This window comes from Gobio gobio (genome assembly GCF_949357685.1).
Source record: "Gobio gobio genome assembly, chromosome: 1".
Taxonomy (NCBI): domain Eukaryota; kingdom Metazoa; phylum Chordata; class Actinopteri; order Cypriniformes; family Gobionidae; genus Gobio; species Gobio gobio.
The window spans coordinates 56,848,181-56,872,878 of NC_137097.1; the positions used below are offsets into that span (position 1 = coordinate 56,848,181).

General features: G+C 38.3%; 1 protein-coding gene across 2 annotated transcripts; it reads left to right on the top strand.

Moving 5' to 3' along the window:
• Positions 1–4,766: 4,766 nt before the first annotated feature.
• On the top strand, positions 4,767–23,905 carry ezh1 (enhancer of zeste 1 polycomb repressive complex 2 subunit). 2 transcript variants are annotated; one of them, XM_079835378.1, is made up of 20 exons: positions 4,767–5,093; positions 6,475–6,622; positions 7,265–7,390; positions 10,007–10,129; positions 10,540–10,657; positions 13,616–13,828; positions 14,369–14,471; positions 16,002–16,165; positions 16,454–16,569; positions 16,663–16,816; positions 17,592–17,773; positions 18,275–18,366; positions 18,494–18,522; positions 19,065–19,190; positions 19,731–19,909; positions 21,490–21,585; positions 21,743–21,824; positions 21,914–21,994; positions 22,068–22,152; positions 22,239–23,905. In XM_079835378.1, exons 2-20 carry the CDS (start codon positions 6,488–6,490, stop codon positions 22,297–22,299), a joined length of 2,265 nt encoding a protein of 754 aa, XP_079691504.1. In that variant the 5' UTR covers positions 4,767–5,093; positions 6,475–6,487; the 3' UTR covers positions 22,300–23,905. The 2 variants fall into 2 exon arrangements, with proteins under 2 accessions (XP_079691504.1, XP_079691505.1); XM_079835379.1 differs by having other exon boundaries at positions 16,454–16,545.
• The last annotated feature ends 793 nt before the right edge of the window (positions 23,906–24,698 follow it).

Consider the following 24,698-nt stretch of genomic DNA (forward strand, 5'->3'; position numbering starts at 1 on the left):
GACTAAGTAGTCTTACTGCGCCAATACTGTCAAATACACACAAGGTTAACATAAACACAGTCGGTTATGTCTAAAGTAAAAGTAAAATTGGCGTGTGTCTATATATTAGATGCACGCAGGTCTTACATTGACATCAGCAGCCTAGTGAACACGCTGTCCTTAAATTGACAGTTCACCTCTAAAATGATGTCATTATTTACTCACTCTAATATTGTTCCAAACCTGTATTCATTTCTCAAAGACAGATTTTTCATTTTTTAGCGAACTATCCCTTTAATGTTAATACAACAACAAAAGACAAAGAAAATCACTCACTGCTCTTGACTGAAAAACTAATACAGTAGCTTTAATAAGAATCAATGTATATTTTATAGTTAAGTCTATGAAGTGTTTTATTTTTACATTTATTCATTCAATTTCATACTTAAATGTTGCTGTTCAGCTCTGAACTGCCCGTGTAAATCTTTATATTTATTTTATATTATACAATACACTAGGAAAGTGTACAAGGTTTTTTTTTTAAGTAAAGTTTTAAGTTTAAATAAGGTATTTCAATTCTTTTAAGTAAAATAAAGAAAGAGTATTGCAGTAAAAACATAGTCTTTTTTTCTCCTTAACCTCTTGCTGTTCCTGTCGCTTAAAAAACGCTAATATTTAGAATAGCAAAAAACTGATGTGACAAGATATAGATATATATTATATATATATATATAAAATAATTTTAACTAGTGGTAATTCAATTGGGAGTGGTGAGTCAATGGGAGAATATGACTATTATAGCATTGTAATAGCAATCAAAATAGCATTGTAGATATCCCAAATGTTTAAGCCTATTATGACTAGTCAAAATAACATTGTAGACAGTGCCAATAGCCTCTTGGGCATGTAGCGCAGTTGCACTTCGGGGATCCAGAGTTCGAGTCCCGGCACGTGGACCTTTCCCGATCCCATCCAACTCTCTCTCTCTCCAACTTTGCTTCCTGTCAACTAACTGTAGATATCTTCAATGCATATTATGACTAGTCAGAATCATGTTGTAGACACACTATATTGCCAAAAGTTTACTGACATCCCACTCTTAATCATTAGGGTTTAATATGGAATTGGCCCACCCTTTGCAGCTATAACAGCTTCAACTCTTATGGGAAGTATTGCCACAAGGTTTAGGAGTGTTATGGGTATTTTTTTACCATTCTTCTAGAAGCCCATTTGTGAGGTCAGGCACTGATGTTGGACGAGAAGGCCTGGCTCGCAGTCTCCGCTCTAATCCATCCCAAAGGTGTTCTATTGGGTCGAGGTCGGGTTTAACTCGCTCATCCATGTCTTTATGGGCCTAGCTTTGTGCACTGGTGCGCAGTCATGTTAGAACAGGAAGGGGCCATCCCCAAACTGTTCCCATAAAGTTGAGAGCATGAAATTGTCCAAAATGTCTTGGTATGCTGAAGCATTAAGAGTTCCAGTCGACCTATTCCTTCACAAATGTTTGGAGAAGCCAAACAATAACTATAACGTCCTTCCCTAATCAGAAACCGTGGGTGGACAGTTCAATCCGCACTGCAGTTAACACGCGCACTATCGCGTACAATGCCGGTCTCCAAACGGGGGATATGAGGGAGTACAAAGCTTCATGTTACGCCCTCCGGCGCGCCGTTAAAGCCGCAAAACTCCGCTATAAAGACCGAGTGGAATCTCATTTCCAACTCAACGACTCCCGGCGGATGTGGCAGGGACTGAGGTCCATCTGTGCTTTTGGAACTAAATCCTCTGCAGAGGTGAGAGCTGATCCGTTGCTGGTGAACGAGTTAAACTCTTTCTATGCTCGCTTTGATGGTAATCGCGGCAGCGCGACTCCGGCGAGTGACGCGTCAGAGAGAGTCCCTCAGAGCAGCAACGGTCACGTGATCTCTGTCTCGGAGGACGAGGTTCGGAGGGCACTCAAACGTGTGGATGTCAGGAAAGCTGCTGGGCCGGATGGTATTTCAGGTCGTGTTCTGCGGTCCTGTGCTGATCAGCTCGCAGGGCTCTTTACATCCATATTTAACGAGTCCCTTGCTACATCTGTTGTCCCCACCTCCTTCAAACGATCCTCCATCATCCCTGTACCTAAGATCAGTAAACCCTCTTGCCTAAATGACTATCGTCCAGTGGCTCTCACATCTTTAGTCATGAAGGTCTTTGAGAGACTCATTAAAAACAACATTTGCTCCTCCATTCCTGACACTTTGGACCCTCTTCAGTTTGCCTATCGTCCCAATAGATCGACTGAAGATGCCATCTCTCACGTCCTTCACTCCTGCCTCACTCACATCGACAGCAAAAGTGGGAACTATGTCAGGCTGCTATTTATTGACTATAGCTCAGCCTTTAACACCATAGTTCCCATTAAGCTAACACACAAACTCCTGGATCTAGGCCTGAATTCTTCTCTCTGCCTCTGGATTGAAGATTTCCTCACTGGCAGACCCCAGGCGGTGAGAATAGGCCAGTTCACCTCCACCTCCATCACCCTGAGTGTTGGAGCTCCACAGGGCTGTGTGCTGAGTCCCCTGCTCTACTCTCTCTACACCCATGACTGTTTGTCCACACACAGCTCCACCTCTATCATCAAGTTTGCTGATGATACTGTTGTCCTGGGTCTCATCTCCAACAACAATGAGACGGCATACTTGGACGAAGTGGAGCAACTGACATCATGGTGCCAGGACAACTGTCTCTCTCTGAATGTTAACAAGACCAAAGAACTGATTGTGGACTTCAGGAAGAGACAGCATCGGTCATACTCCCCTCTCATGATCAGCGGGACACCGGTAGAGAGAGTGAGCAGCTTCAAATACCTGGGTGTGAACATCTCCGAGGATCTGACCTGGACTACACACATCCAGACACAGGTGAAAAAAGCCAGGCAAAGACTGTACCACCTGCGCCAGCTGAGGAAATTCAGGGTTTCACCAGCCATCCTGAAAACTTTCTATCGAGGGGCGATAGAAAGTGTCCTGACTCAGTGCATCACAGCGTGGTACGGGAACAGCACCAGTCACGATTCCAAAGCCCTGCAAAGAGTGGTGCGCTTATCCGAGCGCATCTCAGGCTCAGCTCTCCCGTCTCTGCAGGACATCTACACCAAACGCTGCAGAGGTAGAGCTACTAAAATCATCAGAGACATAAATCACCCTGCAAACTCTCACTTCACCCTGCTGCCATCTGGTAAGCGCTTCCGTAGCCTGATGGCAAAGACTGAAAGACTCAGGAGGAGTTTCTTCCCCCAGGCCATCAGACTCCTGAACTCAGTCACGTGACTTCACTTCACCCCCGCACACACATAAACATCCAGTTTAAACATTAACATCCACATACTGCCATTGCACTGCACTTTACTTTCCTATTGTTACTGCGTAACAACCTGTAATAAACCTTGCACATTATACTTCTTTATATATACATATATATATATTTATGTTAACCACTTATTTCTAAGTCTACAGTTGCTCACTTATCATATCCACATATTTTTTTATATTTTTATATTTTAATTTTTATATTTTTATTTTTATCTTATTTCCTATTTTTATCTTTTACTTGATTTATTTATAATTCTACTTATGTTAATACTTTTTATTCTAATTTTATTCTATTTCTATTTTAATTTCTTGTAACTGTTATTTGCACTGTCCATGGAGCGGACCTGTTTACATTTCACTGCCAGTTGTATATTGTGTATATAACTGTGTATGTGACAAATAAAACTCTTGAATCTTGAATCTTGAGAAGCAGTCTGCATGCCTAGGTGCTTGATTTTATACATCTGTGGACATTGAAGTGTTTGATACACCTGATTTCAATGATTTGGAGGGGTGTCCCAATACTTTTGGCAATAGGCTATAGTGTATCTTAATTCCATTACAAGAAGTCAAAAATGCAGAATAGATATCTGGAAAAATTACGACTAGTAGAGCCAGGGGTATTTAAAGGGATAGTTCACAGAAGAAGATCATTTGAAGAATGTCGGTAACGAAACAGGTGATGGACCCCATTGACTTCCATAGTATGAAGGGGAAAAAGTAGGCTACTATGGAAGTCAAAGGGGCCCATGGTCAACTGTTTCGTTACTGACATTCTTCAAAATATCTTATTTTGTTTTCAGCAGAATAAATAAATTCATACGGGTTTGGGACAACTTGAGGGTGAATAAATTATGACAAAATTTTCATTTTTGGGTGAACTATCCCTTTAATGCTAATACAGCTTGCCATATGCTGCCCTCGCTCGCTCTCTGGAGGAAAACAGCACATGCTATTGCGCTGCGGATCTTAAGGGAGCCGTGCAAAAACAACAAGCATTGGATCCTCAAGCCAAGCCCCTTTGCGCGGAGACTTCTGTCTCTGCATATATTAACATCCACGTGTACATATCACGTCTATACATATGATTAGGTTAGGTATATTGCTATCAAGTAGCCTACATAACTTAGGCTACTTGTTTAGCCGTTTTTATGTCATTTCATATTTAAAATACTTATTTAAAACGTATGTTGTATAAAGCACGCTTTTAGATAATTTATAATAACTACTGCTAATTCTACTACTAATAACAATAATAATAATAATAATAATAATAATAATAATAATAATAATAATAATAATAGACAGATGTAGGCTAATCGTTATTATCATTCAGTTCATTATAATTTTGCCAATTAAATGTCAGAGTTCATGTTTGTATTTAGTCTTTTAAATGTTCATAAAATAAGTTGCATTATTATTTTTTCCAGTGCACTCGTAGCCTGTGGTCCAGCCAAAGAGAGCTGGAGTATGTTCATAATAAAGACGTCACCCTGTGCTTTGACCGTGCCAACCAAGTGCGCAGCTCTTAACTGTACAACTACAATCTCGACATGCTTACGGACGACCGAGGAATCCTCACATCCCCAGCGCTCGTCAACACAAACATTCTGGCACCGACATCTGCAGTGGGTCGGTAGCCAGGACACCGTTTTTCACTACAGGACGTTTTTTGGGCACGCGGACTTCTTTGCTGCGCACTTGAAGCTGAAGCCGATTCGCGAGGATTTAAAGGAAGGAGCAGGGACTCTTAAGGTATTTCAAACTGCGACAGCGATTATGAGTATCGTTATCCAGCATGTGCGAGAGGGAAAGAGCATGTGCGCACGACATGTTTAAATCGTCTCAGCGTGTATCGTTTGATTCACAGCGTCTCTCGTGCAAATATTTCAACGTGTGCATGGCGTTGTTGACGCTTAGCGTCCTTAATTATGAACGCTTTCGTTCGTGGCCCGTGTAGCCATGCGCTATTCCTTTCCAAACCTTTTATATTTCATTTTAGTTTCTCGAAAGTTCGAGAAAACACTATTGGATGGTTTAGAAATGGTGAAAAGTGTACTACGCACTTATCCGCACCGTGGTGATACGAGCTCGCGAGAGAGACACGCCCACTTCCAGTGTGTGTACGCGTGAGGAGCGCGTGTTTTTCCGTGCAGTGTCACTTGGCTGCTATTTGCATAACCATTTTTGTTCTCTGACAGCCAACGCGCTCTTGTCAATTCCATTAAATGATTATCGAGTTTCCTTAATCTTAAACACTAAGCTGAAAGGCAGACCTTTAAATGCTGTATAATGCGGAATGTTAGTTGTGTTTTGTGAACTGCAGGGGGCAGTGAGTCCTATATCGAGTCACTCGCTACTGAATGATAAAGTTTGAGTCATGCGATTTATAGGTCCCTTGAGTGTGTGTTTGTGTGTGTGTGTGTGTGAGAAAGAGAATGAGTCACATCTGACGGGAACCCTTCTGGAAGGTGCTGTTTATCACATCCCAGAGAATATGTTTCACGTGAAGATGAAGCTATAATCATGCTAATACATTTTAACATAGGATGTTATGCACCATTATATAAATTTTTTAAAAATACATTTTTAGACTGAAATGTATTTATATATAATTAAACACACACACACGCACACACGCACACGCACGCACGCACGCCCACACACACACACACACACACACACACACACACACACACACACACACACACACACACACACACACACACACACACACACACACACACACACACACACACACACACACACACACACACACACACACACACACTGTGTGAAGAATGGCTATACAGCTGAATAAAATTATGCTGCATTAATTTCCTGTTTAACACTGTAGAGCTGCTTTGAAACAATCTACATTGTTAAAAGCGCTATATAAATAAAGTTGACTTGACTTGACTTGATGTATTAAATATATGTATTTTTTGCCTGTGAATTTTGGACAGTGATACTATATTTTATGAAATATTTTATATTATATTATCCTAACTTTGCTGTATTTGCTGTTCATTTTATACAATCCTTAAGCATTCTGTTTATTTCCAGCTTCAGAAAATAAATGTCAATGTTTCCTGAATGTGAGCTCAACTATACATATATTTATTCCATACATAAGTATTGCTCCAGTGATGGAGGAGGTGTCAGGTCCCCGGTCCTGCACTGCAAAGCCTCCCCGCAGTCTGCTGGAATGGAAGAAGAGAGTCAAATCCGAGTACATGAGGTTAAGGCAGTTGAAACGCTTCCGCAAAGCTGAGGAGGTCAAGGTAAAAGGTCTTTTGCAGTTGCTTTTTTTTTCCCTTCCACTGTATCTTATTCTGTATTATATGTATATTTTTATAATTTGAAATTAATACTTTTATTCAGCATAGATGCATTACATTAATCAAAAGTGACAGTAAAGTGATCTATAATGTTTTTTTATTTAAAATGCAGTTTTTTAAAAAGTTTTTTAATACAGATGTTTTCAGCATTGAGAATAATAAGACATGCTTCTTGAGCAGCAAATCATCATATTAGAATGATTTCGGATCATGTGACACTGAAGACTGGAGTAATGATGCTGAAAATTCACCCTTGCATTACAGGAATAAATTACATTTTAAAATACATTCAAATAGAAAACAGTTATTTTATATTGTAATAATATTTTACAGTATTACTGTTTTTAATGTTTTTTTTAATTAATGCAGCTTTGGTAAGCATAAGAGACTTCTATCAAGAACATTTGAACTTTTGGTAGTACGTTTCTTTTTGATTTTTTCCCCTGATCATTCTACTGTCTTTGATTTTCTTTTGATTTTCTCTATTTTTCTATGCTGTTCTAATTTCGTAAATTTAGCTTCCAATGCATGTATTTCAGTCTTTGTATCTATTAGGCTGAGTCTTTGTGTGTGTGTTTCTCACAGGGTCTATTCCAGTCGAATCGCCTTAAGATTGAAGGAAGAACTGAGCTGCTGAATGAGGAATGGTCCAAGCTTCGAATCCAGTCTATTCCTCTGTCCACAAGCGGTGGCTCTCTGCCCAACAAAAAGGCAAGAATGACACAGCCGGGGACCTTGACTACCACTAACCGCTGTCAGTCATCCTGCATCTGCTCTATGACACTAGATCGCTTTACTGTGAATTGAACCTGCTGCTAATTCAGCACAAGACTGTCCCCTCTAGCTGATTTATGGGCTGAATCAATAAATAGTCAGCTTTGCCTTGCATTTTCCAATTCTAATTTATTCTAACAAAATGCCAGTAATGACTCAAGATCAGGTGCCACAGTTTGCCTTCTTATTTCCTGCAGTACCCACTTCATCAAATCCTACCTGACAAGCGTTTAGATCAACCTAATGATGTTATTAATGGACTGATTTTAGCACAGTTAACCTCTAATTAATTAGTCCGGGCAAATATTACCAGTAGACTGGTGAAAATGCAGCAAAGTGGGATTTTTTTTCTTCACTTTATAAAATTGCTCAGTTGCCAAAAGTGTATTTGTATGTTTGCCAAGTCAGCGCTCAATATCTAAAACTCCTGTGATATCCACAATAAAAGCAGCCGGCGGGCACAGCAGAGCTTAGTTCTCTGTGGAATACAGAGAGACTGCTCCACATACCAGCACAGCTGGATCCTGCATGCAACAGCACTGCAAAACAATACCATACTTTAAGTTCTTTAGATACACCAAACCACATATTTTTGTATTAGTGGATTAATTTATGATTTTGGTCACAAATGTACATGTATATCCGCGGGCATACATTTGTACAGAGTTTGATCTTATATCTAGTAGTTTCTGTCACTGATTCACCCCCTAAACAAAAAAGGAGACATATTGAATAATATACTGATTGTTTTCCCCTCGCATGCAATTACAATTAATCTGAAGTATTTCAATTTCATAAAGGACACAAGGACATCATAAAAGTATCATAAATGGTCTGTATGATTAGTGCATTATATTCCTTCTGAGGCCATACAAGCTTTGATTGATAAACAGACAAAAATATAAGTCTCTATTCACCCTTGATCTTTGATGACTGATTTGTGAATCTTTTCAATGAATCCGTTAATCTATTACACAAAACTGGTCTAAATACATAGTTCAGTCATGAAACTCTAACCGTGCACTGATTGGTTGGCATTAGCCAACCAGACGTACTTCCTCCTAATCCATGTAATCACATATATTTGCACCCTAGCCTGCGATCTCCCTGCTGCGCCATTATGAAAACTTCTGCTTACCCCTCCTCCTCCCCAGTGCCACCTGTAGAGATCTGCTATGGGGTTTTAATATTTTCTTGCAGTAGCATGTACTTTATGTATATTTTTCAGTGGTGGCTGGTGGGCTTTAAAATAGGCACACAAAAGTTTTTCCTTCCCAAAATCCTTCCCAAGGATTTTTTCTAATTGATTTAAAATGGCTTTTTTGCTCACTTTTAGACAGAACAATTACAGAAAACGACAAATATACAGCAAGACAATATAAATATAATTTCACTAACCTAGCCTATCGTTTGAATCAAAAATCCACCCTTCTGTCCTTTAAATGTCCGTGTTAAAAGAGCACGTACGGCCATTTAGTGAAGCTGATTGCTGTAGCCTATATCTTAGCTTAGCCTATAGGCGTGGGGTCTTCCTTCATTTTTAATTTGTAGCTGTTGTTCAAATGGTAATTTGATTAAAAATTTTGCGATCAAATAATCAATATCTCTACTCTCCATACATAGTTGCGTCTCTTCGATGATTGGTTGATATACCAAGGGAGGCTAGCCAAGGGAGGATTTGCCTCCCCCTCCCCTTCTCTATTCCTTCAGACACTCTCGTTTGGCAGATTCGGTACATTTGAGGATGAGCGTGTGGTTACACTTACAGAGGTGAAATTACAAACAATAAATGCACATTCTGAGACAGATGAATAACTGGGAATTTTATTAACATCAAATCGTCCTTCTCCCATTTTCACCTCAAAATTTTGGCTAGGCTGTGCCTCCCCTGATGAGCCACCATTGGTTATTTTAACTAAACTGAACAAAAACAAATTCTTGTATTTTGTTCAGAAGCATCAGCAGCATAGATCTTGTCTGCCAAAATCAAGCATATGTACATTTCATACCCCATGCCAATAAATGCCGGTGTAATAATTCACTCCGATTAGTTGTCATGATTGAAATGTTTTTGCCACAAATCAGCCTCATCAGTTCAACTTGACTGATTGATTTACAACTATAATATGGCTTCAGAATATTATACAGTGCATGCATCGTACGGACTACTTTAATGAAGCTTGTGCATCCTTGCATCCTTTTTGAAATCCTCAGTCCAATTTACTGCAAAATGCATGGAAAGGAATGACAAGTTTAATTCTTGAACATTTCCTCTTTTGTTTAGAAAGTAATTTTTGTTTGTTTGTTTTATTTCATTTTTAGGTGAAGATTTCCTTTAATAATAGTTCATTATTTATTTTTATCTAGTTATCTGTTTGTAAACTGGGAGCAATGTATTCAAATGCAACTAATGTAAACTAATGTATTTTTTTCCAAATTACTTCGGCTAAATAATATATGTAGGGCTAAAGCATTTTAACGGTTATTTAATAGTTTTGAGTGACACTTTGACTTATCCTGTTTTCCTCTGTTCCTTTTCTTGTCCATCCACAGTTGTGCATGGTAGAGTTTGGCTTTCCGTCCTTTCCAAACCAGGCAGTTGCCATGCGTCCCTTGACAACTGTTGCTGGGATACCATTCATGTACTCCTGGTCCCCTTTGCAGCAGAACTTCATGGTACTGGATGTGGACAATAAACGCACACACATTAACACATAAAAAGCACTCAATCATGATCACCATTAGCAGCCCTGCATCTGCAGAAAAAGAAGGAAAGAGAAAAAGCATCATTTTATGACACTGGTCATTTTGAAAGTAGGTCAGCAGCCCTGCAGCAGCGCATTCACATGTTCTGACAGCCCTAAGCATGTGTTTTTGAAATCATCTCTCAGGTAGAGGAGGATGTGCGTCTTTAAACGCCTACACTCACTTACAGGCACAAATATAGGCATATACAAAAACACCCACCCGCAACACACATTTACAATATCGTTGTGCATTTCTGTCTCATTTAAAAGAACCTTATTAATGCAGTGAAAAATCACAGCCTTCGTCCTACCGTCTTTTTCCCTCTCTTTGTCTCTGAGGTGGAAGATGAGACGTTTCTGCATAATATTCCCTACATGGGAGACGAGGTGTTGGAACAGGATGAGGCTTTCCTGGAAGAGCTTATTGACAATTATGACGGGGTGCATGGTGATCGAGGTGAGCATCACAATATGTATTTACACATATTACCAGATTACCACTAGACCTGGACTGAATCTCTTTAGAAAAACCCTGAAACTTTTAAAGACACGAGTAAAGAAAGTAAAAAAGTTTCAATCAAAATGGGTATAAAATTATTTTAAATATGTTATTAACACTTTTTATTCAACCACTAGTTTGGGCTGCATTTTTCTATGGAAAAATAATAAAAACAGTAATTAGGGTCAGAGCACCGATGGTGTGAGGACCCTTTTGTAATTGCTCAGTCTATAATTATTCTTCTCTGAAATGAATTGCATTTTTGCGGGCCTAAACATGTTCAATCTCATTAAACTTTGCACACGCGTCAGAAGTGGTGAAAATTTACGTCTGATATGGGTTTCAGAATTTGGCGTAGCAAAATGGCTCGATAGCGCCACCTACAAAATTTCAATCAAGCGCTGTTCACACTACGTTTCACGTACAAGTATGAAATTCAGGTACGCCCAATGAAGTCCCTGGGAGCAAAATCTGAAAACCAACAGGAAGTAAGATATTTCGATTTTTCTTTGCAAATTTTTGGGCAGTTTTTGCCATTTCCAAAAGTTGTACTTTAACAAACTCCTCCTAGAGTTTCAATCAGATCAACATCATATTTGCACAGTCTAATCTAAAGGCCTTTGCGATGTTAAATTGCGAAGATCTTGAGTTTTCCCTGGAAGGTGTGTGTCCGTGGCGGCCTGACAAAGTTAAATTTTTCGCCATGAAACAGGAAGTTGTTGTAAATCGGGCATACAAAGGCCCTGTCCCAAATGGGACACTTCATGTGCACTTTGGGTCTTGTGGACTTACAATGGCCGCTGCGTTCGCGTGTCCGTTAAGTCCACGAGACCGCAGTGTCCCATTGGTCATTTTAGGTCTCAGAAGGGTGCTCGCGAGCGCCCCCCTTTGAGGTCGATATGCGCCCTCGATGCGCACTTCTGCCGAGGACTTCTTCCCGGCCATCAAAGCAGCATTACGTTGTGAAAGTGCGGACTCAGAGGAAGGCCGTGAGGGTTTAGGGTGCCATTTGGGACAGGGCCAATGTCCGATCTGCCCCAAACTTCACATGTTTGATAAGAGTCCTGGCCTGAAGATATCTACATGCCAATATTCAGTTAGTCACTGCGCCACCTGCTGTCAACAGGAAGTGTGGTACATCAAAATGACTTTATTTTTCTCCTATATTTATCCGCTTAAATGCATGTCACCCACTATTCACTTTTCCTGAGGCCACCGGGTGGCTGTGCAAGGGCCCTTTCATCTCTGCTTGCAGCTTTAATATTATAAAATATTGTTACTATTTAAATTAATTGTTTTCGAATAAAATACAATTTATTCCTGTGATGTCAAAGCTGAATTTTCAGCATCATTACTCCAGTCTTCAGTGTCACATGATCCTTCAGAAATCATTCTAATGATAATTTGATGCTCAAGAAACATTTCTTAATATTATCACTGACTACGTTTACATGGACAGCAGTAATCTAATTATTGACCTTACTCTGAATAAGGCAATAATCTGATTAAGGTGTTTACATGAGTTGCTTTTAGAATATTACGTTCATGTTCCCGTTTTACATGTTACAGAACATAGTTTGATTAATGGTACGTCATTACGCACTACGCTGTCCGGCGTCCAATCATAGCGCGACTTTCGTGGGTCTGTTCAAATCAATGGGCTCAGGCAACCCACTGTAACTTTACCTGCGGGTGTCGCTGTTGGACAGTGTGACTTTATAAAAACGAGTGATTTTTATACTTTTTTTATGATATTATGATATATATATATATATATATATATATATATATATATAGTTTTATTTTTTGTAATATTAAATATTGTCTTTCAGGTTTTTTTAAGAGACACTGCCCATCTTGCCTCCTTCTTGACAGCCTACATTTCTAATAATAGTTTTGATAAATGATGAAAAGGTTTCAAAATCGTGATTGTTTGGATTGTTTTTTTTCTGCCATCGAGCCACAAGCGTTCACTGAATGGCTCGCGAGCCTAGAGGTTCCCGGCCTGTTGTAAGCAGACAATTATGAATCTGGGATTACAGATACAAAATGATTGTATTTTACTTTTACAATGAGCAGAGTTATTGCAACACAAAGAAAAAAAATATAGAGGAGGCCGTGTCCGAGTGAGCAGAGTTTTTACGGTCTTTAAGCAAGACACGCAGTCACGCCCCATAGCAACACGTCATGGCAACGACATTTCAGACTGAAAGATACGTAAAAGATAAACGGGAATTTAAGCGCATTGTTACTGTTTTGTACGTGCGGTTATATTAATTATAATTCAAATTCTGTTTTATTTGTCACAATATTATTGATGATTGTTTAGAGGGACACTTTATATACTTTTGATACGAGCCCCGAAAGCCCTCCCCTCTGCACTTGCCTGGTGTGTGTGCCTGGTGTGTGTGTGTGTGTGTGTGTGTGTGAGACCTGTCACAAAACGCGGCGGAAACTCCTTCACGACGTTAATAGTTAGATTAAGGTGTGTACATGTCTACAATGCACTTAGATAATGCGACTAAAACAGGCATACTCCACATGTCTTAATTCGATTTTTGTTTAATTCGAGTATGGCTTTAACCGGATTAAGGTAATTAGAAATCGCTGTTTACATGGTAGTTTCTTAATCAGAGTATGGTCTTAATCAGATTAATATCGGAGTATTGTTGTCCATGTAAACGTACTGAATGTTGAAAACAGATGTGCTGCTTCATATTTTTTTCAGGATTCTTTGATGAAAAGAAGTTAAAAAGAACAGCATTTAAAAAAAAAAATAGAAACCTTTTGTAACATTAAGTCTTTTCTGTCACTGTAATATAGATGCTGTTTAAGTTGTGATATCAATATATCATATGTTTGTGAATATTAGACCGGCAGTCTGGTGTACATAAATATCTTGTGCCCTGATAACAGAGGGAGGATTCATAAATGACGAGATCTTTAAGGAGCTTGTAGAGGCATTGAGCCAATACTCAGACCCAGAGGAAGAAGAGGAGGAAGAGCCCACAGAGAAAGCAGAGAATAAGGAGGAGGAGGATGAGAAAGGGATGGAGAAAAGTGCATCAGAAGGACCAGAGGAGTCAAAAGTGGCCTTCTGCGAATTAAAGATGAGGAGCACTGCTGAAGGTGAGTTGGTTTTGAACAGAAACAAAATAATGGAAAAAGTATCATGGTAAAAAAAATACATATAAATGTATATGATATAATACATTTAAAAATAGATTAATTATTTGTTTAAAAATGCAAACACTGAATGCTTTTAAGACGTTAATAAGTTTGATGGCCATATGTTGTCAAATTACCAATTGGGGCTTTTAATAGACAGTTAGCAGTATAGCACTGAACAACCAGAGACACTAGAGTTGAATTTCACTGGTTGAACAACAAATAGACTAGGACTCACATGTGTTGCCCATCAGATCAGCCTCTGTGTGTGTCTGTCTGCGTGCAATTGTTTGCTCTGAGTGTCGCCTCTATTCCCAGTGAGAGCGAGGTAAACCTGTTTGTTCATTCAGTTTGTTTTAGGCCAGTATCCCGTTACAGTACACACTGACCCTTACGCCACAGCAGAGGAAACATGCACACACACATAAGCTCTGGTCTGCTTTTAATTTATAAGTCAAATTCCGGACATTGCTGATTTTACCCTTGCTTTTCCATCACCAGGAAGAGAGCTCTCCACCAATAAGAAGATTCCCCACGACAAGATTTTCACAGCTATTGCGTCCATGTTTCCATACAAAGGCACCATGGAGGAGCTGAAGGACAAGTAGGCCACACTATTGAACAGCTGAACTCTTTTTGATTGTTTCTTTTCTTTTTTTTCTTTTTAAGTTTTAGTTTAAGACTCCCAAATGTGCAACATGTAGAGCGTGTGCGCCGATCCCGTGACATCTGTCAACATCTTTTCTCTTTAATAGCGAAACTTTAGTATACAAATGTGAAATGTGTATTTTATTAACACTTTAAAAAAAAAAAACTTTTCCGAACACTCCCCCCCTCTGCCATTGTTTGGCCAAACAGGTGCGATTGTTTTAGATGGATTTTCAGGTCAGTCCAGTTAAATCCAATTAATTTCAGTTGAACTTGACTTGATTTATTTTTCAAAGTTGCACACCCTGTGCACAATACAGTCCCAAACAAAAACCTTTATTCAACAAGCTTATGCAACCATAATGGCAAACCTAACATGCATGCACATTCTTCACTTGAATAGGAAAGAATATGTCATGCCAATTTAAAGCCGTGGTAAATGAAGGTTCATGGGAAGCTCCTCGGGCTCTGCTGTCAGCTGGCTGTGCAGCCCCCGCAGCAGTGGAAACAAAAACCCGTCACAGTCTGCATTATCATCCAACTGTTTACTGTTTCATGTCATCATTGTTCATTCCACCAGCTGTGCTCATTTTATTTTGCGCTGGATGGGGAAAATCAGTGGGTATTTAATGCCCTGTTATGTTTGTAAAACAAATTGAGTACTTTAAAGGGATAGTTCGTCCAAAACAGAAGATTCTATCATCAATTTATTTACCCCAAAATTGCATGACTTTTCTTTTTTCTTTTTTTTTGGAACAAAAAAATACATAGAATACACACAAAAAATATAAATTACAAACAAAACTACAGGTCATAGTGACCACGGCTGTTAGTAATGGTTTTGGAACAACATGAGGGTCAGTAAATAATGGCAGAAATTCCACTTTACTTAAAAATAGAAGTATTTTTAATACATTATGCCTTGTAATGCACCTTATAATGCATTGTATGGTCTCATGAATAATTGTAACACAGTTATACATACATTATAATACTTATCTATTCATTGTTACAATTTTAGAAAGTATACTGCATTAAAACGCAACAAACTATTTCAGATGTAACAAAGAAGCTGCAAATATTTTAATACATTTTAACTTTGGTTACAATTATTTATGAAAAGTTGGTTCATCAAAGGATCACGGTTTCCACAAAAATGTTTCTTGAGCAGCAAATCACATTAGAATGATTTCTGAATGATCATGTGACTGGAGAAATTATGCTGAAATTTCAGCTTTGCCATCACTATAATAAATTACATTTTAAAATGTATTAAAATAGAAAACGGTTATCTTAAATTGTGATAATATTTCACCATATTACTGTTTTTACTGGATTCTTTTCAAATCAAATAAATGCAGCCTTGAAGAACATGAGACTTCTTTCGACCTCAAACTCTTGAATGGTTGTTTCAGTTTTAGTTTCATTTTTGTTTTGCTGCTATTACACATAATAATGTTACTGTATTTTTCATTCTCTCTTGCAGGTATAAGAATCTCCTGGAGCCGTCCACTCCTGTGAAGTTGCCTCCTCTTTGCACGCCCAGCATGGACGGCCCCTTTGCCAAATCTGTTCAGAGAGAGCAAAGTCTGCACTCTTTTCATACACTGTTCTGTCGCCGCTGCTTTAAATACGACTGCTTCTTGCACCGTAAGACATTATAATGTCCTTCTCTAGTCTGTTTTATATTATATTGTACAGTCTTCATCAGTACATCAAGCATACAGATAGCCTCTGTTTAACCTGCCATTAAAGTTTGTCAACTCTCAAATGATCTGATCACAAGCGGTCAGCCAAGATTTATACTACAAATGTGATGTAGTCTGCCTCCAAATGGGGTTTTGGACCTTGTCTTCCACTGTATTCAGTGCTGGCCACTTGTGATTGAATCTCTCAGAATGTAAATGTAAATGAAAAGCACATGTTGTTTGTGGTCAGCTTTCCATGCATCTCCTAATGTGTATAAGAGGAAGAATAAAGAGATCCGAATGGAGACTGAGCCCTGTGGACTGAACTGCTTCCTGCTGCAGGTACAGCTTTCTAAATACATCACGGTACGGTTTCATGACTTTAGTGTCAATTTATCATTTAATTAGAACCCATTTATTTATTAATAATCTTTATCTTCCTCCCTTCTTTGGTCACAGAAAGGGGCAAAAGAGTTTGCTGATCAAAACATGCAGAGGTCTCAAAGGCCCCGGCGTCGACGCCGTCAGCCCCGCCCCTCAAGTTCATGTGGCCCGACAGGCTCCGGTGAGGAGGGAAAAGAAGGAGACAGCGACCATGAGACCAGTTCCTCAGGTACAAACACCAATGTGCATAAACACAACCATACAAAACAAAATGTGCATATCCACATCTTAATGCACATTCACAGTGGATAAAGGGTTAATAAAGATCAAAATTACACACAGGCAAACCTTAATTTGCTGAAAAAAAATTGCATTGCCATTATAAAAAAATTAATTGTTCCATGGAGGGGAGTTGTTTGACTGTATTTTACCAGAGACTGAAAATAGTTATTGGAACACAAGAACATTATTAGTATTGCCTGCTTACTAAGGCAATATTTATTATTTTTGCCTGTTGGATGATAAAATTAGCAAAATAATTCCACAGACTTACATTTAAGGGAGGGATCCAAGCCATATCTAGAGAGTATAGAGATTTTGGGGGGTTTGACTTCAGTCAGTAAATAAACATCTAAAATCATATCATAGCAACCACCAGGGCACCCTAGTTACCACATAGAAATGCCCTAACAACAACTTCAACCTCATTGCAAACTTTTTTAGGGATGCACGATGTATTGTACCATTCTGGTTATCGGCTGATACTGCATTACGATTTTTGTTGTTGTGGTAATATATCAGTATCAGTTAGCATTGCATATTTAATTGTTCATGATTTAATGCATCCTTGCTGAATAAAAGTATTAATATCTTAAATTAGAATTGAATAGAAAAGTTAGATGTCTATTTTTATTTCAGTAAAGGGTCATTCAACACACTGGTAGACCAACACAATGTTTTGGATAAATACCTGACATTTACCTGTGTGAATGTTTTTGTGTCAGAGAGTAACTCTCGAGGTCCCAGTCCCACCAAACTGAGACCAGGGGAGGAAGGAGCAGAGGAGCCCGAGTCGCCGCCTCAGTGGAGTGGAGCAGAGGAGTCTCTGTTTAGAGTTCTGCACGGCACATATTACAACAACTTCTGCTCTATTGCGCGACTGATTGGCTCCAAGACGTGTAGAGAGGTATGTTCAAAAAGAACAAAGAACAGGATGTTAAATATGTATCTTTTGCTTGTTTGATAATGTACCTTTGTAAGCGAGTTAATTACTGCTGATTTAAAGTGAATGCAATCATATTGAATGTGCAGTAAGTTCTGCAATATTTACTCAAAAGCAAAGACAACAAAAATATGCCTGTTTAAATGTTCGACTGTGTGTCTGTGTGTTTTCCCCAGAAAGACATGTGGTTTGGCTAACTGGAAATGTGATTACCTCAAATCATGTGTTTTTCTTTCATTTAGGGAATGGTCCAAATCTTTTTCTAGAAGAGTGTTGTTTTGATTGTGCGTATGTGTGTGTTAGTGTGTGCAAGCTCATATGGCAAAGATCAACATGATAATGAGCGGTTACGTCTCAGTTGGGTTTCAAAGTACTGACTAACGCCCATTAAGTGCTGCGGCATGTGTGGGGGAATGTACATGTTGCAATGCTCTGTCTGTGTTTATGTCTCTGTGTGTGTGTCAGGTATACGAGTTTGCAGTGAAAGAGGTGCTGATTCACCGTGTTCCACTGGAGGATGGTGGCATCTCACCTCAGAAGAAAAAACGAAAGCACAGGCAAGACGTTCACACACCCTCCACCTTCACCTGCCAATCAGATTCATGCTGTAATACGCTGGATGTTACACAGAGAGCAAAGTATGAACGCTAGAGTCACAACAAAGTGTTTCTGTTTGTTTGATAGATTATGGGCAAAGATACAGCTGAAGAAAGGTAAGACTCTCAACTGAAAAACCATACTGAGATGTGGTTTCAGTGGCTTGGCAGTTTCAGGAATGGACAAACAGAAGGAAAAGTCATGGAGATTTCTAAAGTTCTGGCTGGCGATTAGTAGTCAGACAAATAATTGTAGTTATTAAATTAATGGTCTGTTTTGTTCATGTGCAGTACATTGTAAGCTTATGCAATGTGGAAACAGTTTTTAAGACTTTGTAAATAAATATTGCACAGGGAAGAAGGAAATTAACATAATATTCAAAATATTTCAGTACTTTATATAACATTTAATCACAATTCTTGGCATTTTGTTAAAAATGGCAAAAGGCCTATTATCTATAGTCAAGTAAAAATTGCAGTAACGCTTTACAATTAGGTACATTTTTTAACAGTTAGTTAATGCATTAGGTATTATGAAATGACAATGAAAAACAATTTACAGCATTTATCAATCTCTGTTAATGTTATATAATTGTTGTTTGTTTTTGGCATGGGAACCTTGGTTATTACCCTTATGTATCTTCCTGTTTGTCTTACAGACAACTCATCCAATCAAGTGTACAATTATCAGCCATGTGACCACCCTGAGCACCCATGTGATAGCTCCTGTCCATGTGTGATGACGCAAAACTTTTGTGAGAAGTTCTGCCAGTGCAATCGTGAATGTGAGTTCAACACAAATGAACACGCACACACATGCAAACACAAAGTTCAAATACAAATTCAAGTATTCTGTATTACACTGTTCTGAAATAAAGGGATAAAAATATCCACTTTTTGCTTAAGAACATAAAAACAAAAACATTTATTTTATAAAGAATGAAATTTTAAGAATGAAGTTTTTTTGAAAATGTTAAGGAAAGTTACTGTAGTTCTTATGTACTCTGAAATCTCTTCCTCTTTCGCTCTCTCTTTACCTTATCTTACACTTTAAAAAATATTATATTGTGAATATATATATAATGTCTATAGAATTATGTATTTTTGTCCAGTAGTCAATTATTGCTCCCGTTTCCATTATGAGGAGCCATATCTTTACACCACAAGGGGGCGACAACAAAACAACATCAAACAGACCACTAGTGATGCATTTTGACCTTTGCTCAAATTATGTAATTTTGAACATCCATTTATTTTAGGTATATGAACATCTCAGAGCAAAGCTAGGTCAGAGTGACCTGTGAATGTTTGTGTTCTGGTTCTAGGTCCGAATCGGTTTCCTGGCTGTCGCTGCAAGACTCAATGTAACACCAAGCAGTGTCCGTGTTACCTGGCGGTGCGGGAGTGTGACCCTGACCTCTGCATGACCTGTGGGGCCGCAGACCACTGGGATAGCAAACAGGTCTCCTGCAAGAACTGCAGCATTCAGAGGGGACTCAAGAAGGTATGCATTTTTTTACTCTACTACATTCCATAAAACATATCGTTCCTCATCATTTCAAACTGAAGAAATCGCCCCACCCCCTTTGAGACGCAAGAACGATGTCCAATTCTTTCCAATGAACCTGCTGAATTGGTTCACAAATAACACTTAACAATTCATTTTGTGACCCAATTGCAACTGTTCTTGAGTCAACAACTCATTGATCCTGTTCAAAATTAATATTGACGGAACTTGTGCGTGCAAATGATGCTGCAAAGTTATTTTAGTAGATTATTGTCAATGAAATTATATTTAGGTCATGACTGTCAGTTATTTGTGAACTAAATCTGCTGTAAAAGGGCAAGTATATAAGCCCATTGAATTGCTTAAATGTGCACATTTGTGTTTCACCGTCTGTTTGGGGTAGAGGATTTTAGGTAAATTATCGTGAATTAATGCCAAAACATCCTGCTGTTGTAGAAATTTCAAATGATATAAACTAGTATGTTTGCATAGTGTTCCTTTTAAAATGTTAAAACATTTTGCCCCATGTACAGTGTATTTTATACTATTTGTTGCCTCATATTTACACAAATTTTAGTAATTAAATTAAATTTTCATGTTTTACTGTATTAGTGCTGACTTCTGACTAGTTCTGGCCTAGAATAAATATATGGTTCATTGATCAGCATTTTTTACTTTTAATACTTAAAGGTCCTGTTTTTCCAGTTTTTTTGAAGCTTTGATTGTGTTTACAGTGTGCAATATAATGTGTTCATGTTTCGCGTGTAAAAAAACACAGTATTTTTCACACATGTACTTATCTGTATACCACTGTTTTCACGGTCCTAAAAACGGCTTGAGGATTTCCCTGTTCTATTAAGTCCCTCCTTCAGAAATACGTAACGAGTTCTGATTGTGCCAGCGGTTCCCGTGTTGTGATTCGACAGCAGCTCAGCGCACGTTGCCCGGAAAGGTCACGCCTCTTACCATAACGGGGAGATGCATGTGCTCAAAGTACAGCGTCCCTGAAGGCCAAAGAAAGGTGATTTGACTCCGGGATGAAAATAACAGCGTCTGAACGACATGGCGACAAACACACTACAAACGCAACCGAACGCAACACTTCCTCTTCTCCACGTGGGAGAGCAACAAGACCACGCCCCCTTTTTTGCGTATTCTTCAGGGCGGAGGTTAGTCAACAAACTGTTCTATCGACGTCATTAAAGCAGGAAGTACCAGGATGTAGTCCAAACCGGCCTTTCACTGTAAGCTTTGAAAGGGAACTTCTGTTAAATAAAATATCTCGCTTGGCATTGAACTTTGAGCTTTATCATTTTACAGGTATTATTTATGCTCTAACAGCAACATTACACACTAACTAAAGTTTGAAAAATGGGATCACGAAGAACAGGACCTTTAAGTACATTAAAATGGAGAAATATTTTAATAGGGCATCTATACTTTTACTCAAGTACTTGATTTGTGTACTTCATCCACCACTGCTATCTATCCATCTATGTCGTTTTCATCCAGTATGGTACATGCTGATATTCAAAGGGAATTAAAACATAAAGAATTTTGTTTAACCTGTTTGCCAGCACCTGCTCCTGGCCCCGTCTGATGTTGCAGGGTGGGGTACATTTATCAAAGAGCCAGTCCAGAAGAACGAGTTCATCTCTGAGTACTGTGGAGAGGTGTGTGGAAATCACACGCACCCCTAATGATGAGCATTAGATTCTATGATTCTTGTGTTATATTCTTAGTGATCTGTTTAATGCAGTGTGTGTGTGTGTGTGTGTGTGTGTGTGTGTGTGTGTGTGTGTGTGTGTGTGTGTGTGTGTGTGTGTGTAGCTTATTTCCCAGGATGAAGCAGACCGGAGGGGCAGAATCTATGACAAGTACATGTCCAGTTTTCTGTTCAACTTGAACAATGGTACTGGCTTCATTATTTATTATATTATATTACAGTAATAATGTGAAAATATATTTTATTATATAACAAGTGTTTTTATATCATTCCAGACTTTGTAGTAGATGCCACCCGAAAAGGGAATAAAATACGATTCGCCAACCACTCTGTCAACCCCAACTGTTATGCAAAAGGTACTTTATTTCATCATATAAATATCAAAGTGCAAGGGCAATTCAGCATGTCTGACACTGGTTATTATTGCAGTTGTCATGGTTAACGGTGATCACCGCATCGGAATCTTTGCTAAGCGCTCCATACAACGAGGAGAAGAGCTCTTTTTTGATTACAGGTAGGTTGTGTTCAACACTCATATATGCATTCTAATGAGATTGATGATTTTGTGATGTTATTATTATTATTTTTTCTGCTTCTTAGGTACAGTCAAGCGGATGCATTGAAGTATGTGGGCATTGAGAGGGAAATCGACATTGTGTAGATACGCATCTTGAGCGTGTCCGCATTTTGCTGGTGATATCTTTGCCCACCCACAATGCTTTGCACTTCACCGAGGGTGAGATTTAAGAATTCCCATGGGGCATGATGGGTAATGACATCACAGATAGATCTGATGATGCAGTCAGAAGGTCACTACCTTAACCTGTGGTTTAGCTGAATTGTCTGAACAAGCGTTTTGTTTACTTTTTTTGCGATGGCGTTTGTGAGGATATTGACCAAAAGGTGTCCTCAAATCGACAAATCCACTCCTCCACATTTGCACTATACGGCCAATACCACAGGATATTGATAGATGGCATCATTTTCTCTGTCATGGAAGGAAGAATGCCAGTTCAGACAATTGTCATGAAGTATTTTTTTTTGTTTTTAGTTTTTTAATACATTCAATCTCTCCATTCAAAAGGCTCTGTAAACAGCTTTTGAAATAGCTATAACCTCTATATGCTCAATATATGCTGTAACTGCAAACTGAACGCATCACACCTAGCCGTCGTCGTTGTTTCTGGTCAAAATATTCTGTAGTATAAAACATCAAGCAATATTTCAATGTTACATTTGCACTTATAGTCAGGTCAGTATCTTCTCTTTCTAGAACAAACTTCAGTAAACTTGTCTGCAACCTGGTGTCATTTGATGTTAGCCTGTTACTGTAATGTGCATTGCTCTTGCAGTCCATATCTATCTATCTATCTATCTATCTATCTATCTATCTATCTATCTATCTATCTATCTATCTATCTATCTATCTATCTATCTATCTATCTATCTATCTATCTATCTATCTATCTATCTATCTATCTATCTATCTATCTATCTATCTATCTATCTATCTATCTATCTATCTATCTATCTATCTATCTATCTATCTATCTATCCATTCATCCATCAGCTGTAAGCTGCTTGCTGTATTGCACAAAGCTGGCTCATGTTGTCAGATTACTATTCTTACTAACATAGCACTAAGGCAGTTAATCTTCATCTCTGCTTAAACTGTATGAGGTTAAATATTGTTAATGTTGTGTAGAAATAAACAAAACAAGTTACCATATAAACCGACAGACTGAATGTGAACTGTGAGCTAAAGAGCGAATTAAAGGACATTGTTTAGCAGGCTTTTTTTTAAGACTGAGTGTACAAAATAGGCCTAACAAGGGTTAGGGTTTGGGTTCCATTGTACCATTTTATGTAAAATAAAGAGCTAAACCAAATGTCCATTTTTATTTTTTAACATGCCCTAGATTGTAACAGCACTTCACATGTCCACTAAATGGAAATATGGACAATATGCTGAGAAAATAATTTCTATTGTCTAGTGTAATTTTTATCTGAACCATTTTGTACTTCATATTGATCCCAAAACATTGAAGCCCGCAGAAAAGAGCTTTCTGAAAAAGTCAAGTGCAATTGAATTTATAGATGTGTTTAAAAGCAGGTATACATCATGTAGAAAATGTTGTGTCACGTTTAACTCAGACATGAATTATGCCTTTTTGCAAACGACAAAAACAAGACGTGCATCTGTCTGAAATGATTCATTATAGGAAGAGTCCGTTTCCTTCAGACTTTTTATTAAAGTGTCATTTGGGATGTGTTGTTTCTACAGTCATGGTCATTTACAATGAGGATTACAGTCAAAACCAGAACTAAAGAATGAAGAAAACTCAATATTAACACCTTGTCACACCTGACCACAAAGCTGAAATTACCTCCTTTTAAGACCTTGAGGGATAGCATCCCATGAAACTATTGATCTTTTGCCTTGGGCGTTCTCACAGGAATTATTTCACAGAACCTACAGTTCCCCTGAATCAACCACATGGGCACAGTGGTAATAAAAGATGATTGTGATCACCTCAACATAAGACTGAATCTGCAACCTTTGTGTTAGTAGCTCTAAAGTCTAAGCTAGCATGAATCCTGGAAAGGAAGCATTCATTTACCCTCAGCAGATGCCATTTTTTTCTACTGATCAAAAGTTTGGGGTCTTATGCTCACAAAGACTACATTTATTTGATCCAAAATTCAGTAAAACAGTAATGATGTGACAATTACAAAGCTGAATTTTCACTCTTCAGTCATGTGATCCTCCAGAAATCAGTCAAATATGCCGATTTATTTGCTTCTCAAGAAACATTTCTTATTTGTATCAATGTTGAAAACAGTTGTGCTGCTTAATATGGTTGTACAAACCATGATACATTTTTTTTATTTGATGAATATAAAGTTCAAAAGAACATGATTTATTTGAAATATAAATCTTTTGTAACAGTATAAAAGTCTTTACTGTCATTGATCAATTTAATGGATCCTTGAAAAACAAAATCTTACTGACCCCAAACTTTTGAATGGTAATATACTGAAGAGTAAATAATGGTATTG

Bases quoted from the DNA above. Each gene is read 5' to 3' on its own strand.
- ezh1 (XM_079835378.1), top strand. From the start codon at position 6,488: ATGGAGGAGGTGTCAGGTCCCCGGTCCTGCACTGCAAAGCCTCCCCGC. The intron at 19,910-21,489 runs GTATGCATTTTT...CCTGTTTGCCAG, and splicing joins TTCAGAGGGGACTCAAGAAG to CACCTGCTCCTGGCCCCGTC. The intron at 21,586-21,742 runs GTGTGTGGAAAT...GTGTGTGTGTAG, and splicing joins TCTCTGAGTACTGTGGAGAG to CTTATTTCCCAGGATGAAGC.